Source organism: Vespula vulgaris, chromosome 2 (assembly GCF_905475345.1).
Source record: "Vespula vulgaris chromosome 2, iyVesVulg1.1, whole genome shotgun sequence".
Taxonomy (NCBI): Eukaryota; Metazoa; Arthropoda; class Insecta; order Hymenoptera; family Vespidae; genus Vespula; species Vespula vulgaris.
Genome location: NC_066587.1, coordinates 6,315,789 through 6,333,916, shown reverse-complemented (window position 1 = coordinate 6,333,916; position 18,128 = coordinate 6,315,789). Strand labels below are relative to the sequence as shown.

Here is an 18,128-nt window from a genome sequence, read left to right as displayed (position 1 = left end):
TTAACACATAGTTTCTCTTTCTAATCTTGTCAGTGTCAATAATACATTATTTTTCAATTAAGTCGAATGTGACGCAAAAGTAAGTTCTACAAACAGACATCAGGTAGCGTACCGGTCATATTCTGAATACGTATTATGATTATTTTAAAGTGTATGAAGTTATATCATAAAATTTGACTTAAGTCGTAATTAATAAATGGCCGTATATATTTGACATAACGATTCGATCGGGATTTTAAATTATTTTTTTTCATACCAACAATGCAAATTTCTCGTATTAATAAACTAGAACTGTTTTCAGTAATTTTTCGAGGTTATGGAACTCAAAGGTTAGAATCTGACAAATAATAATTTATTGTAAAAAGTAATATTTTGTAATGTAAAAAATATTTTTTATAGATACCACAATTACTATGAGATATTAGAAGTTTCACCAGATTGCTCGCAAAAGGAAATAAGAAGATCCTTTATTGCGTTATCGAAAAAAGTATATTATTTCTTTCTTTTGATCAAGAAAGTGACATGTCAAATATGTGTTAAAAGAACATTTAGTGGAATGAATACTATGTTATAAAAGAGTTGATATAGTTGTTTTCTTTAGTTTCATCCTGATATCATTGGAAAAGAGGGACATGATAAATTTGTAGCACTGCAAGAAGCTTACAACGTTCTTAGCAAGGAACATACCAGGAAGCAATATGACATGAGTTTAAAATATAATACTCATTCGTCATTTTCTTCTGAACCTAGTCCAAGACCAGACTATTATCAAGTTTATAGATCGTATGTCAATTGATAGAAAACATTAATATTGTATTGTTTTAATTTTTAGAAAAAAATACTATATATTTGTCTGTCTGTTTATCTATTAGCCGTAGAGAATGGGAAGAGCATATGGCAAGAGGAAACTGGCAACCAAATTACGATGAAAAAGGACAAAAGAAGAAAAATACAGAGTTGTTAGCATTTATTATATTTGGAACTTTTTTAATAATTTTTCAATTAATAATTGTGCAACAAGGATTATTAGGCAGAGTTAATCTGCTGCAAACGAAATATCAAAATGAATATAATGTAATGCGAGAAAGGACAAGAAAACTTACATTTGATCAACAGATGGATGTTGTGAAAGAAAGAATAAAAATACACGAGGAAAAGCAAAATAGAAAAGAATTTGAAGGTAAATATAACCTTTTGCAAAATTTATTATACAGGATGAAACATATAATTTGATTACCATGATTTATTTAATATTCCTTCAAATATTTCTTCAAAATATGCTACTAATCATATTTATATTGAAAGAATTAAAAATTTTAAGAATTAAAAGGAACAACTGATATATTTTTGTAAGAACAAATTTAAAAAAAAATAATTAAAAATAATCGGTTTCCATATTATTTGATCTGGTTAATCATATTATTTGATTCACTCTGTTTTTTCTAGATACTTACGTACAAAATAAAATTTGTACAAGTAATATTTTTTTCAGATGAAAAGTAAACATATTATTTTAGAAAGAATCATTACAAAAGTTGATCGTACAAATATATATAGTTTAAGAAATACATTCGTATTGCTTAATATGTGATAAATATAAATTATAATGCATGATATTTAATATATGTAGTATACATAGCACGATTCATGAATACATAAAAGTGTTTATGAACTAATGAGTCTACAAATGTATATTTATACGTAACCAAGACAAGGAAGAAAAAGTAAGCATCTTTTTAAGAAAATTTATTTTTTCAAAATAATCGTCTTGTATAGATAAACATATACAACTAATAATGAAAAGTATTTTTGTCGTTAAATAAAAGTAAAAGAAATGAAAATTCATAAATTTTAATAGATTTCAACTATGATTTCGTTACTGTACAGATTAAAATGCATATAAATGTGAGAATATTTTATATAATTTAACTAAACGTTCGCCAAAAAACGAATTTTCTTTTTTACAGTAAGAATTATTATACAATGATTTGACAAAATCATATTAAATTTATATTTACACTTTTAGCTTGGACCTAAAAGATCCAAAGACGTATCTTTTTCTCTCTCAATTGTTGCTTTCTTTTTTTTTTCTTACTTAACGTTAGATTAGTTATTCTTTTCATAATTTTCGATCGCAAAAATTATTTTATAATCTTTTGATATACGAGGTAGCAGCCGTATGTGGAAGAGCAGGTGTGAAAATAGGTTTTCCATTTTCGTCGACATAATCGGAATATTTTAATTGATATATTTCTTCGAAACCAAGTCGTTCGCATAATTTTCCAGAAAACATGGACGTGCAATCAGCTCGCATTACATGAAAACCGTGTTCTCTAGCGATCTCTCTGAAAAATAAAAAAAAAAAGAACAGAAAAAATTTAATTTAATAATAGCAAGAGAAAAAAATTATTAGAAGATTTCTATATATGTCTAATTTATTTTTAATTAATTTAATTTATTTTAATTATATTAATTATATACTCACGTTGTTTTTTCAATAAGAGCTTTGGCAATACCTTTGCCTCTCCAATTAGTGTCAACAGAGATTATTCTTATTTCTAATACATTTTGATCTCGAAATCTTCCATCGGCGTTGACTTTCTTATCCACGTAATGCAAAAACCTTAATATTTTTCTGAATTTAAGATTTTCGCAGTTTTCTATGTACTCTGGTTCGTCTTCCTCGCAGGGCTCTGCTTTTCCTGTAAAAAGTAAAACGCATTAAGTTTTTCTGACAATTGATAGATAACTTTATCTTTTATTTCTTTGTACACTCTGTTTGTTACACGTGCGTGCGTGTATTTGTGTGTATGTGTGTGTGTGTCTGTGTATATATATAATAAATATGATACTATTATGTTATTTATGATATATGTGCAATATATACACGAATAAATAAATAAATAATATATAATAATATATATAATAAATAATATTCATAAACGTACGATCTTCCAAAAGTCATGGATCAAACAGAATGAGATGATATGGGAGATAATTTTCAGTAAAAACAGCTGTTTAAACCATGGCTTTTGAAACACTCTATATACAAACACACACAACACGAAGAAGATAATAACATCAGATTTTGATGCGACGCATTTGTCAGAGTTGCTTTCAGTGATTAACTTTATCCTCTTAGCGTTTATATTGTAAGAGCTAATATGTTAACGGACATAAAGAAATACGACAGGTTGGATATAAGATAACGGTTTAAGAGATCCCTTCTCCACGATAAAATGTATCGTTATTCACGGCACCTCCGCCGCAACATTGAAACACATTTTTTCTTTTTCCATTTTTCTCTTTTTTTTTTCATTCTCTTCCCTTTTATCGACACTCATTTAAATATTTATAAATAATGGAGTATTTCTCGATAAGTAACATTCGTAGTATATGTGCATAAGTGTATGTGTGTGTGTATTTGTGCGTTTGTGTGTATGTGAACGGCCATTATTCGTGCATCAAGATAAGAGCGATCGTTAATTAGTCATCGAGTCTTGAACACGCGAATCTATACTAAAGAATAAACGCATATTGATCTCAAAAATGGCAAGGAACGTTTAGCGCTGATGCTTAACTGTATTACAATCTCATTGTATTAGAAGTGGACGGTAATCGTTATTTTCAATGCCGTACATCTCGTGTCATTATCTTCGACGTTTGTGACGTTGAAGATTCTAATCGTGTATTAGAATGATTTGCTAATCGGTCTGTTATTGAATGTATATAGGAATTAACTTTGAATGGCATATGTCTAATGATATATTATGGGATCTTATCTTGATTATATTTTATTTGTCACTTTTAAACAAATTTTTTTGTTTATATTTGTTCCTATATTCCTATATTAATTATATTCTGTCGAAAATCATACTGCATAGAATGTTCTACTAGTCAAACGTGTTTCATATCTACATTTTTAATTTATTTAATTTTTTTAAAGTAATTTATTCAAATTAATTTTTAATTATTTCAATTAATTTACTCAATTTATTTTTCAAAATTTATTGTTTAGATCCATTCTTATATTCTTATTAATTAGTTATATCTTATTTTTTTTTTGTACATAAGAATAATTTGTTAATCGGTGTGTTATTTAATGTATATAAGAATCAGTTTTTAATAGTATTATATATTATGCGATCTAATACACATATCTTTGTTATATTTTATTTATTTTTTATTGTTTTACGTTAAAGATTCTAATTGTACATAACGCAGACGGCTAAACTGCGGCTCTCAGTTTAATGATCCAATTGTTTTCTGAATTTTCTCTTTGGTTTACAAAAAAAATAAAAGATATATAAAAATTCTTTTTTGTAAATTTTTTTATTTCATAATTTTTTCTTCTAACTAGAATAAAAAACTGTAGAATTAATATGCGAAAGCAAGTTTTGCTTATCTGAATGTTAAATTTTTACAATGAATTGCATAAAAAAAAACAAAGAAAAATAGAAATATTAAAATTATTTAAAAGAGAGAGAGATAAGAATTTATAAGATATAATAATTATTCTAACAATTGGATAATGATATTTTTAATAAAAATATTAGAAAAATAATAAAAATTTCTTCCTAATCAAATTTTTTCTATTTTCGCATCTTTTATTCAGAAGATATATTTATGTAAACATTTCCAAATGGTTTTTCAACATTGTTAAGTTCGGCCATCTTTGATATATCAGAATGATTTGCTAATCAGTATATTGCTGAATATGTACTATTATACTTTATTTATTGTTTAGACTTTCTATCTTCCTATTAACAATAACTAAACTAATACTCCATTAAAAATTTTAATCATATATAAAAATGATTTATTGATGGATGTGATGTTTAATAAACGTATAGAAATGTTTTATATATTTTTTATATATTCCTGTCATTCTATTTAATAAATTCAGTTTCGTTAAAAATTTCGCTAGTAGATATATCAAAATAATTTTCTAATCGATGTTTCATTTATTATATATTATACGTATACGAATCAATTAAGAATAGCGTACTATGCGATTTAGTATACCTTCGTTATGTATGTTCGTTATGTTGATGTATTATTTAAACTCATTCTTATTATTACTTATAATTAAAATATAAATTATCTTTCTATTAACTTAGTTCCAGTTAGTAAACTAATGTCCCGTTAAAAATTTTAATCGCGTATAAAAAAAAATCAGCTAATTTCTGTGCTATAAAATGAATCTGAGGTGAAAGAAATGCGATAGGCAGTTATCAGTTAGCTTTGAAAGTTACATATATACATTTAATAATAACATGTTATGCGATGTAACATGCCTTCATTATACGATTTTTTGTGGTCATTTAGACTCGTTGCTGATTCCTTATTATTAAACTAATGTTCCGTTAAAAATTTTAATTATATATAAGAGCGATTTGATAATCTTTATGTCATTGAATATATGGAGAAATAATCTTTGAGTTGCCTACATTTAGTAGCGCGTTATATGATCTGTTATATTTCAATAATATGTTTTTTAGACTCGTTATTATCTTCCTATTGGTTAACTCTGTTACATGATCTTAGTTTACATAATACATATATGTATCTCTCTTTCTGTCTTATATATTATATGTTTGTTCATATATATATATATATGCGCCTATGTGTGTGTACATATTATGATAATCCGAGGGACAAGCTCATATAATAAACTCACCATTTAATAAAACGCCAATGATGGCACCGGTTGATGATACAGCCATAAAACTTAGATTGTTTTCAAGAGAAGATTTACTACAATAATCTTCCAATTCGAGACAAGTACTATCTTCTCCTTCCGGTATAAGAGCGATATTGTGATTAAGAGGTTCGTCTCGGAAGAAGAACCTTCTGAGGAATTTCAATACCCTGTGCTTGTCGTCCCTCGTTATAATTTCAATGTGATAATCCATAGCGGTGTTCATCACGGAATCGGCGGAATCCGCCAACTGAAAACAATAATAAAAAGATCGTTTCTGTATTCATACTTTTGCGGATAAAAGATAAACGTTTCGTTTCACGATACGGATGATAATATTTTTTTCTTTTTTTTTTTTCCAATTCTATATTTGCATATATCGGATTGACCAATAATTATCAATTTTTTTGGTAGTTTATATCTAAATAAATAATGTAATATATTTTTAATATAATATAGTATAATATATATATTGCTTATATATTTAGATATAAATAGAAATATTAATAATAAGATACAATAATATGTAATAATATAATATAATAATATAAAATACGAAATAATATTAAAAATGAAAAAAAAAATACATATATACTATAATTTGGATTGGTTAAGAAATTAATGTCGGAATGTTTAACATCTTATATTTAAATAAATAAATAACACTGAATAACTTCTTACTGAATATTCCAGCACATTACTTATTGGCCAATCCAATACACACACACACACACATATTTATATGTATATGTGTATATGCATATACATAAGAATATATCACATGTGCATTCGTATAAATGTAATTCTTTCGCAAATAAGCGCAAGAGTCATCGTCTTCGTCATCTTTTTAGCTTGTTTTTGCTCGGAGAATACAATTAGCGTGTTTTCACACGCGACAGTTTATATCGTGAAATTAGCACGATCGTTTCGTTAGCGTATTTCTCTTTGTTTCTCATTCGACTCTTTATCTCTAGGTCGCTCGTTGCCCGGTCAACGGCGTTTAGATAAAACTAGATCATCATTGAGTCTAATTTTTCTTTTATTAATGTTTCGTCAAGAGATTGTAAACAATGTTAAAATGTATTTCCTAGCATTTATCATCTTTATAAAGAAACTTGTTTTATTTCTCGTATCATTTTATCTATCTATCTAACTATTTATTTAACTATCTGTTTATTTTTACGTTTCTATTTTAAATCATTCTGTTTGATCGTTTAAACTATTACATACACTTAAACATACTTTTTAAAAATACCAAATGGCGTTTCTTCGACGTCGAGGAAACTAACAATTATTATTATGTCATTAATGTATGCCCTTGAAAAAACAATCGCTTTAAAAAATTATACGTAATTATTGATACTTGATAAGAAAGAAAATGGTACTCATGGTTCGTTACTAAATACACAATTGACTACTAAATTGGATTCGAGGAGGAAAATTAAGATGAGATAAATGATTACGTGTTCTGCTCGATGCCGTAATCGATTACCAATAATAATCATTTTCAATAAAATTCGTTTGATAAGAATGTTCGATCGAATCTTTTTTAAAGACGGATTAGATGGATTAATCATTATCGGTATACACGCTATATGTGTGTATCAATATATCAACATATTCAATACGAATCATTATCATCGTTTCACCTTTCTCTTCCATAACTAGTCAAAGATTTTATATAAAAGGAAATCGAATAACTCTAAGTATAAACGTTTTGTATCACCTTACCGTGTATCTCGTCATTTTCTTAGTATCTTTAGCAAAATTTGTTTTGCCCTTCTGCTCGATGTTAGAGTCACCAATTCGAGTGGTAGAAGACAACTTGTTCGCCAAAATGGTCTCCATGATTGATGAACTTTTAATTCTCTTTATTATCGATCACCGAACAAATCCGTAAATAAACAGTGAATTTATTTATTTATTTATTTATATGTATATATATATATATACATACATACATACACATATGTGTGTGTGTGTGTATTTATATAAGGTAATATAATATGCAAGTATATTGTATTTTCGTGAGAAACTAATTAGCTAGATAGAAGCTAGAAACGAAATAAACGAAATAAACGAATGGTAGAAGTCTTTCTTTCGTGGTTGAATCAACGACTCGATATGCTCGTTGTATTGCGTCGACAACGTCGAGGTGGTAATCTAACACTGCGCTTTGCGATAGGACGTCCTCCGTTCTTATATAGACGCTCGGTAACGAATGGCACACAAGCTGTTCTTACAGGTTCAGGGACAGATACGGAAATATGAATGCAGTTTAGGATAGTCGATCGAGATCCGTGCCAATGTCATTTGCATTATGATATGTGAAGATGTTTATATGGATACAGTAGATACGGTAAATACGGTAGATAAATAGATAGATCAAATATTGAACGAAAGAATGCTAAAATTATCGGTCGATGGACGAAGACCAGATTAAAACAATTTTACGTTTTAAAGGAGTTTGCGATAAAGTGGGTGCGTCTGTAGGAAGCTTATTTCGAGGTCGAGGTTACAATGTCTTAAAGTATTTTTTCATGACGATATATTCTCAAGATTCTAACTTACTTCATTTTAAGTTTAAAGGCCATTAGACGCGCCTACGATTGTACCTGTGTACTTAATCTATACACACATAGATAGATACATACGTATGTATGATCGGATCGTAAGTATAAATTCAAGTGTATATATATCTTTAGGTATTTATGGTGTTAGTGTAAATGTAAATGTATTTATGTATAGGAATATATATATATGTATATATAAATGTTCTGTACATATGTGTACGTACGTATAATGTATATATGTATATGCGCTTTATGTACATATATATTATGTACATACACTTATGTTTATCTAAGCATAATGTACGTGTATATATGTGTACATATCAATTTATTCGTACTTACGTATGTAGCTTTGTATATATCGATCGTTTTGTACACTTTAAAAGAGAGACGATCATTGCAGAAATTTACATTAAAGCAAGGAGATATCCTTTGCAATATTTCAATATCGACTATTATAAATTAATGATCTAACAAGAGTTTTATATTTTAATTAGGCTTATAAAAATCATAGGTATATAAGATTGAAGTATAGTAATAAATCAAATATGTACATACATACATTCGTAAGATTGTTCGGGATCGTTCAAAGAATTTCATTCGTGACTCAACAAAGACTCATTCGTTACATTTACATCACATGCGATGAGTATGCAAAAATAATAATGAAAAATTGCTAATCATCTAGCAATTTTAATATTGCCATGGATTTCATGGCAATAGTACATACATACATTATGTATACCTTGAAAAAGATTGTCTTTGATGGGCGTATCCGTTTGAAATCTATCATACAACCTTTACGTTCACGTAAGAGGAATTATTTTCAATGGTGGAGATATAACTGATCTCGTAAAAGCTTTGATCTTGAATAATCTTTGATATTGATAAAAAATGAGATATTCTATTTTCAATGGTTTATACAAACGATCGGAGATCAAACAACTTTGTTGAGCGTAGATCGTGTTTTTGAATTTTGAAAGATAACAAATTCTGCTAACTATTTCCTCTCGTCCCTAATAGTATATTAACTCGTACATTAGTATATTATCTATAAATATATAATGAGTAAATAAGTGTTTTATATAATGTAAATTATAAAATATTGTGATTTAAAAAGATCTTAAAGACTAGATGATTTTAAAAATCGATTATTCTTTCTCGACATTTTTTAAGCAAATTTTATTTTCCAAACTGCAAAATTACGAGCCTAAGAACTTTTAACTACCGTAATATGACAAAAAATTGTCTAAAATGTTCAGAAGAAGAAAATTTTATTAATTTTTAATATCACTGACAACTTTTTTGTCAATCTATAAATTTTTAGTTCACTAAGTATTTCTACATAAACATATGTTATACATATAGATAGATATATTTTTTATTATCTTTGTATCAAAGTTATATAAAAGTCGATTGATATATTTTTATAAAGAATCAATTGGTATATATTTGTAATAAGAATAATATATAATTAACCAAAAAAAAAAAAAAGTAATAAATCCCACAAACTCGTTCCAAGTATACTATTTCCTTTTTCCTTTTTTTATCTAAATTATATAAAAGTCCATGGTTTGAGATTCATGGTATATATTATATCTTCTATATTGCTATTAAAATAAACAAAAAGAAAAGAATATTTTTTTTCATGAAGAATACTAAGCAAAATTATTATTCGAATGAAATTCAAGATTTCCTCGAATCCAAACCGGACCCTCGAACTAAATGTTTATTGTTCTCGGCTTCTAGCCAAAAGGAAAGCGTGAATATATGTATATCTATGTGGAGCAAGGTGCGCCATAGGTTTAAACCGGATTTAAAGGTGGAAGGTTGTTGCTCGTATGGTTGGTCGTTTACCTAATATCTAACATTACGTAACGTTTTATTGAAAAGTATATAGATCAATCGAAGACTTTACTAATAAGATCTTTTTATAGACAATATTTCTTAGATCAGGATCTTTGCAAGGATTGATTCTATTTCCTTCTTGACGAAGGTCAAAGGTTGGATCCTTCGATCGGAATTCGATTGGATCGATCATATCGATCTGATAATCGTCGACCTTCGATAAATGAAACGATCAACGGATTATTATCCGTTTACTTTGTCATTAATCTATATCTTCTGATCAAACAGGATGCAGTAGCGAGTGAATCTCCTTTAACCTCGACAACTATTGTTTCTTTTCTCTCATTCTTTGGATCAACGCCAAAGATCTCAAGTAGTCGCATGATCCAAGGTCAAATAAGTACATGCTCTATTCTTTGACTGGAACAAAGGGTCATCGAACAAAATCGATTCGATCTAAACGATTTGGCGACGATTACGTATTAACAATTTTTTATGCAACGGATAAAAAGTTAATCGATTTTGTGAAATCGAATTTCGTTGGAACTTTATATATATATATTTGTTTTTAATTCTTTTTTGACAATTCTTAAGTACGCATTTGTACCGAATTATAATGTACGATCAAATTGATCAAATCAATAAATAAATGTATTGTACAATTATTTGCAATTCTAACAAGATTTGTTACAGATCATTAGTTTCTTTTTTTGTTCTGTACATTATATAAACATTATGTAAACCGTATCACAAAGATATAAAGATACGAATAATCTCATGTACATTAATCAAAATCTTTTAGAAATATAATAATAGATTGGTCGCGTACTCATTAAATAGGTAAACCAAGTTTTTTAAGAAAAAGAATCATATTCTATAATACTAATGATTTTTTTTCTTATCCTTTTCTATTTTTCCACCCTAGGTTCCAGGTCGTACCAGGATCGCAAGCTCACGTTGAGTAATATCGTGAGCCGCATGAGGTAACTTGGAGAGATTTAAAAAAAATGTGGAAACCTGTTGGTTGAAATAAAGACAGAAATATATCTATATCCTTAATATGGTATATATGTATCCATACATATCACATTGTTTCTAATATATATCACATTGAGTATAAACATATCGACAAGGTATATTATATGTCTATATGTATATATACATATTACACATAGATTAATTCTGGACTAAGACATATATATATATATATATATGCGCGTATATATGTATATGCATATATCCTGTCGATGCTATCTTCAACAGCATGGTTGATCTTGATTCTTATTTGTACATAATTTTTCATATGCAACTGCAAATAAACGAATATGTAACATTGTAATAATGCGACAAAGTTAATTGTAAGATCCCGAGGAATAGAACGGAAGAGATATTAAATCGTAAATTAGTCTGGTGAATATAACAGACAGATGTCTGCGATGTCGCGAATAATAAAGAAAAAAAAAAAAAGAAGAAAAAAAGAAAATAATAATAAAAGAGGAAAAAGAAAAAAATAAGACAAAAGGAACAATAACAAGCAGTATCGCGAATCATTCGAGACGTTCAACGCGATTGAAGATTACAGGTGTCGATCGAAAGCCGTATCGATTCTATCGATCGTATCGGTTTTTCATTAAGGTGCGACGGAGGCTCGCTGTTTTGATCAAATCCTCTTTTCTCCTTTAGTTCTTTTTTTTTCTTTTTCTTTTTTTTTTTTTTTTTTTTTTCTTCAACAGCGTACAAGGTAATCGATGTATAAATTGATGTTCGGACGACGCCGAGGCAACGATCGATCGTATAATTGGTTTTATTTAACTTTTTATCTTCAAATTGATTATTATCTGTAAGTCGTAGAATCTTTTAGCTATTTCGTCTTGCTTATAATTTTCCATATCGTGCTTATTTGCTTCTCACGAATCGTTATTTTTTTATTACAAGCATAAATCAGATATAATTCGATGATATTTCTATTACAGCTAGATTAATATGCTTTTTTTCTCTCTTTTTTTTTTTCGTATTATTTAACGTATATAACGTTTAATTAGAACTAATTATAATGCCATATTATAATTATTTTATATTAATTTATACCAATTACGATTGATTATAAGACGATTAATTTATATTAATCTATAATATAATATAAGAGAAAATTAATATATGTATATTAGCATATTATTAATTATGTATATTAGGACTTTATAAATCAATTTTGCACAATTTTATTTATATAATTTTCTATTTAATTAACATAATTATCTGTATAAAATAACCGTAAAATATTTTATCTATTTATAAGTTTATTCATTTAGATCTATTTATATCTCGAATGTATGTTTATCGATTATATAATAATACGATCAGTTATTTCTCGATCTGGCATTCGATCAATCGTTGAAGGTGTGAACTCATCTAAAGAAGAGTGTAAAAGAGACGAAAGGGAAGATATAAAAAGAAGACGAGACGAGATAAAACGAAAGAAGCAAGAGATGACAAGTCCAAAGTAATCCTGATCTCCTTGAAACGCGCGAACGTAACGTGTTGCACGTAATGAATCTATTAGTTGACATACAATGTAAACGTATTAATTACCGTTGAACCCAATGCCATGCCTTGAAATCATTAATAATCTCCACGTCATTTTACTACACGACTATGTGAATCTAAAGGAGTGCACGTACCTCCATGTTCTCGCCTAATAATATATCTCGAAACGCATCGACACGTCACGTATAAACACACCTCTTTAATTTTCATATTCCGCTTCTTGCCTTCCGATAAATCTAATACTGTTTCTTTTTTTCTCCTTAACATTTTTTAAATTTATATAATTACGTATATACACCAATCGATAAATCGAATACTTTTTTTCTTTTTTTTTTCCTTCTTCTTTTTTTTTTCTTTTTTCTTTTTTTTACAACTTCTTATGTTTCAATAAAAGGGTAACGATGTGGATTATTCATATAATTACTAAATTATAATAATTATTATTTCTATAATTTAGAATATTCGAGAATTATCCGGACAGCTGCTAATCTTATAGCATCTATAATTTACGTTAATAATAAAGTGTATAAACAAATAGACTTTAAATAGACATGATTGATAAGATTTTTATTACTCGTAACTAGGTAATTTTGTTCGAAACATTTTTCTAAGAATATTCAAATTATACGTATGTTTTCTGAGAATATTGTAGACATTTGTCTTTTTTTTTTCTCGAATGATAAATCGATATATAGGATGATTCGCATTTGAAGGATGAAGCATTGTAAAGTGTTTTGTAAATATAAACTTAATATTTAGTTTTATAAATTATTTCAAGTTCCAATGATGTTTATCAAACTTTATGAACTCTGTTTAAAAATCATATAATTTATTGAAAATATTTGTTTAAAAATCATATAATATATGAAAAATCAAATTATGTTTTTTCTTGAAATGATAAATATTATATCATTGTAAGGGTGATCCACCTAAAATGTTACGAAACTAAATATAAATTTTTTACAAATTTACTTTTTATCAATTATTTTACATTAAACATATAAGCTTACTTAAAAATCGTATAACTTATTAAAGAAAAGAAAAAGAATAAGAAAAAAAAAATTAATTCGATAGTCGTTAAGAATTCTTTTTCATGCATATTTGTAATATCATTAATTTTCTATGAATATTGAAACTATACACGTTATTCTAAGAATATCAAAGCAGACTTGTTTTTTTCCGAGTGATAAATAATTTATTGAATGATAAATTTTATTGTATAGAATGGTCCATATAAAGCGTTACAAAATGTTTATAAAAAACATTTTAAAAATCTATTCTTATAAATTACTTCATGCTTGAATAACGATCCTTTTTCTTATCGATATTCATAAAATTTATTTATAATAAAATATAATGTATTAATTAATTTATTAATAATAAATCATAATTTTTTATAAAACATGAAGATTCGATACTCGATAGGAATACTTTCTAATGCTGCCTTATAATACTTTATATGGATCACGTAACGATTAGAGTTCATGCTCTTTTTTTTTAAGAATAATGTAAATTATTGGTAACATAGAAAATAAAATATGTACTTATATAACATATATATATATATATATATATATATATATATATATATATTACAAAGTATATCTGCAATAAAAATATTACTATTGCATTAAGAAAGAATAATAATAATAAATGTGCAATGAAACATCTTTTAAAGATATCTAAAAAAATTTTAACAACTCAGGATTACGTCAGGTTTACATCAGAGTTTGAGCAATATCAAAAAAAAAAAAAGAAGCGACATTAGAATAAATGATTATTCATTTATAATTGAGCACATAAACTTAATGTTTTCAATATTCCTATTATATATGAAATATTGCTGACTGTAATATTTTTTATTTATAATGGATATATTCATTTAATTCAAAATGTTCATTATTTTAATTCACAAATTATTCGTTTCAAAGCATAAAGTATTCACTTTAACGCACACCGTCTTTCTAAACAATTCCCTATTGATCGTTTTTCTTTTTTTCCACTTTTTATTTGTTTGTTTCTTTATTTTATCTTTTTTTCTTTTTCTTTAACGATTAATTGCTCGTTAGCTTAACGCCTCCTGTATCGTTTTACATGCATTTAATTTCGCTTATCCGGTATAAGCGATAAACTCGACTAACACATTTTACGGTGTAACGGTTAAAGGCTCGTACGATTAAAATTTTTATTGATGTAATGGATGCGATAATCGATGGTAATGAGAATATAAAGAAGAAACAAAAAAAAAGGCTAAGAAAAAAAAACTAATTGATCCCGCGTTAAAATCAAATATAATTCGATGCTGTTATCGTTGTGGACAATGGTCGTTCATACATTTGATGGAACAAAACTAATGGGTGGGAGTGCACGAGCTCGCACGCGCGCACCCACGTGCTCGTTATTCTTCTCCGCAGAAATTTCACAAACCGGGCACGTGCAAAACAGGAAGAACCATTTTCATAATCGAACTACGAATTAAACTAATTATAAGTGTTTCGGTATACAATTGCTCGCTACGGAACGTAATTGTTCTTCTTAAAGAATATTTTTATATTTATTATATTTTTACATAACTTTGAAGTCACGTACTTACATATTTGCTTTAATTTTCTTTTATCGATCTTCATTTTTCATTTTTTTCTTCTTCTTTAAAAGAAATTATTTGTTAGTTTATATTGTAAAATTAATTCTATCTAAATATTATTATTATATTTAATATCGTGTGTGTTTTTTTTTTATCTATTAAATTTCTACAACTTTATGTAACATAAAAAGGAAAAGAACGCATATTCGTATGTTTTAATTTTTTAAGTTTCGTTTCAATTTCTCTTGATAAAATTATTTCTTAGCTCCATGTCCATTCTAAAAATAAGTTATAGTAGTATGACTTGTAATAGCATATAGCACAAAAGATAAATATATTTTTAGAAGGTTAAATCGAGAAATTGCTCATAGATTTCGTAGAAGCTAATGTACCTGCTTTCGTAGAATGTTAATGTACCTGCTGTGATAACAGTAAGATAATAATTATGCTTTGTTATAAATATTATTTGAACGATCTTAACATGTTTGATTTATACCTATTTACGTAAGTTTGAGTTTCATATATCTTTGATATACAATTTATCGTTCTCTCTCGCTCTCTCTCTCTCTCTCTCTCTCTCTCTCTCTCTCTCTCTCTCTCTCTCTCTCTCTCTCTATTTAGTTACTATTAATGACACAGAAATTATTGTAAAATGTATGAAAAATAATGGCTTCTTTATAGAAAATTGTATCATCAATTATAATATAAAATTAGAAAATTAATGAAAAAAAATAAGAAATTTTAGAAAGAGCCAATCGGATTAGTATTCGAATTTTTTTGTAAATAAATCCACGATTTTTATTTAAATCCGCGAGTTCTTTTTTTTTTTTTTATCGTCGAACAAACAAAGCACGCAATGCAGTTTACTGATATCACCGTTTGATAATATACCATGTACCGATGACGATAATTTATCGCAAAGTACGATAATGTGATTTTAATAACGGATAACACAATAAGATACCCATATATGATTTGCATTTAAAGATCGATTCAAAGATATCGTTTGAAGATTTTTCAGTAATTTCATGATTAACGAGAAGACAGTTTTGTAAATATGCATTTTAAAATATATATCTACGTACAGGTGACTTATATATTTAATTACATATATATTTAATATTATGTATCTACATATATATACGTATATATTATATACTCGACTGTGAAATAAAAAAAAAAAGAGAAAGAAAGATGAACTTATAAAAAGGCGATATTATAAAAATTAAATTAAAAGACACGCGCAGATATATAATTTAATATATATAGTAAATAATATTTGTATGTGACGAAGATGTTAGACATAATCCAACATACAATTTAGACTCGACCCGAATCGATTCAATTCGACCCAATTCGATTCGATCTTATTCGGCCATATTTGATATTATTCGATCTTATTTGATCCTATTAAATCCTACTCCATTCTATCCGATCCTATTCGTTCTTATTTGGAACAAACGTTTGATCAGAAATAGAATAACGATATTATCTACTACGATAAGATGTTTCATTGATGAAATGATAAGATATTTTATTTTTCTAATATTATTTAGTTTTTAGTTACAAGTGATTCATTTTTACTTCGTAATTTAACATATTTTGACATGAGATTATTTGATATCATCATTTTATATTTGTTTTCTTTTCTTTTTTTTTTTTTTTATTCAACTAGTAAAAGAGTATAAAAGAGAGAAAGAACGAGAAAAGAAGTAGAACTTTTTTTAAAAGTTAAAGAAAGAAAAAGAGACAAACTTATTAAAAAATGATTCAGGATAAAAAAAAATTCAGAATAAAAAAAAGAGACACTTAGAAGTATGTATTACATAATATTTTGCAAGTATGACTTATATGTTACTTAAGATTTACTATCTTATACCTTTATATAAATTATATATAAAGTTATATAAATAGATAAAAAAAGAGAGATAGAATATCCAAAAAGTAAATCATAACAATTAAAACTTACAAATAAAGAACGTTCTTTCAATTATATATTATAGAGTATAATATTAGGTAATAATATATCTGTATGTATTTACTCACCCGTGATATCGAGAGCTTATATAAAAAGATATAGAAAGAGATAAATTACTTAAAAAGTTTATCTTAATAATTTTAAATTAAAGAAAAAACTTGTATATCTTTATTATATACATAATATATATATATATATATATATATATATATATATATATATAATAAAATTTTTTTTTTAATTTAAAATTGTTAAAATTCACTTTTACACACATATATATAAATGTGTAATATTATAATTTATAATTTAAATGTATGATTATTAAATGTATATATATCAAAAAATAATTTTCACGTACAGTTGATATTAGACTCACCTAAACTCCTATCGAGAACTGATAAACACAGAGAGTAAAAGAACAAAATAGAGGAATAGAGATAGAGAAAAAAATGAAAACGATCGATTTATCAGTTGTTTCTCAATCACGTTACGTCGATCGTGTCCCCTTTACTCTATGGCTAGCTACGTACTGCAAATACAAGAAGGAAGATCGTATCGGTAGGGAGGGTCATTACCATCCGGCTGCGTAATATCCCTTCGTCGAGTGTATCTAAGTATATACATATAGATATATACTTATGTATATATCTATAATATAACTCTATGTATATAAATGACGAAAAGAGGGTTACTCTTTCATTTATTTTTCTATTGAATCTAATTAGGAAGCGTGATCTCCCACTAATAATAGGCTTCGTACGTTTTCGTCGCTAGTGACGTGGGATCTGAATCTAAACGCGAGCACATTTGTGAATCAGCAATCTAATTCAGACTTTGCAATATTTCTTTATTGTTAGTCGTTACATATTATTCACAAAACGAATTGTTCTCTATTTAACC

General features: G+C 26.9%; 2 protein-coding genes across 4 annotated transcripts; one reads left to right on the top strand and one right to left on the bottom strand.

Annotated features, from left to right (window-relative positions):
- Positions 1 to 40: 40 nt before the first annotated feature.
- Positions 41 to 12,027, top strand: LOC127073072 (dnaJ homolog subfamily C member 4-like). Of its 2 annotated transcripts, none has more exons than XM_051014110.1 (5): positions 41 to 329; positions 400 to 487; positions 602 to 783; positions 873 to 1,180; positions 11,048 to 12,027. In XM_051014110.1, the coding sequence occupies exons 1-5, from the start codon at positions 262 to 264 to the stop codon at positions 11,107 to 11,109; spliced, it is 708 nt and encodes a 235-aa protein (XP_050870067.1). In that variant the 5' UTR covers positions 41 to 261; the 3' UTR covers positions 11,110 to 12,027. The 2 variants fall into 2 exon arrangements, with proteins under 2 accessions (XP_050870067.1, XP_050870068.1); XM_051014111.1 differs by lacking the exon at positions 11,048 to 12,027 and adding an exon at positions 1,493 to 1,676 and having other exon boundaries at positions 56 to 329.
- On the bottom strand, positions 1,836 to 17,753 carry LOC127073070 (arylalkylamine N-acetyltransferase 1-like). Of its 2 annotated transcripts, none has more exons than XM_051014104.1 (4): positions 17,605 to 17,753; positions 5,681 to 5,951; positions 2,486 to 2,702; positions 1,836 to 2,345 (listed from the first exon to the last, which is right to left on the bottom strand). In XM_051014104.1, the coding sequence occupies exons 2-4, from the start codon at positions 5,925 to 5,927 to the stop codon at positions 2,147 to 2,149; spliced, it is 663 nt and encodes a 220-aa protein (XP_050870061.1). In that variant the 5' UTR covers positions 5,928 to 5,951; positions 17,605 to 17,753; the 3' UTR covers positions 1,836 to 2,146. The 2 variants fall into 2 exon arrangements, with proteins under 2 accessions (XP_050870061.1, XP_050870060.1); XM_051014103.1 differs by lacking the exon at positions 17,605 to 17,753 and adding an exon at positions 7,433 to 7,861.
- Between the last annotated feature and the right edge of the window lie 375 nt (positions 17,754 to 18,128).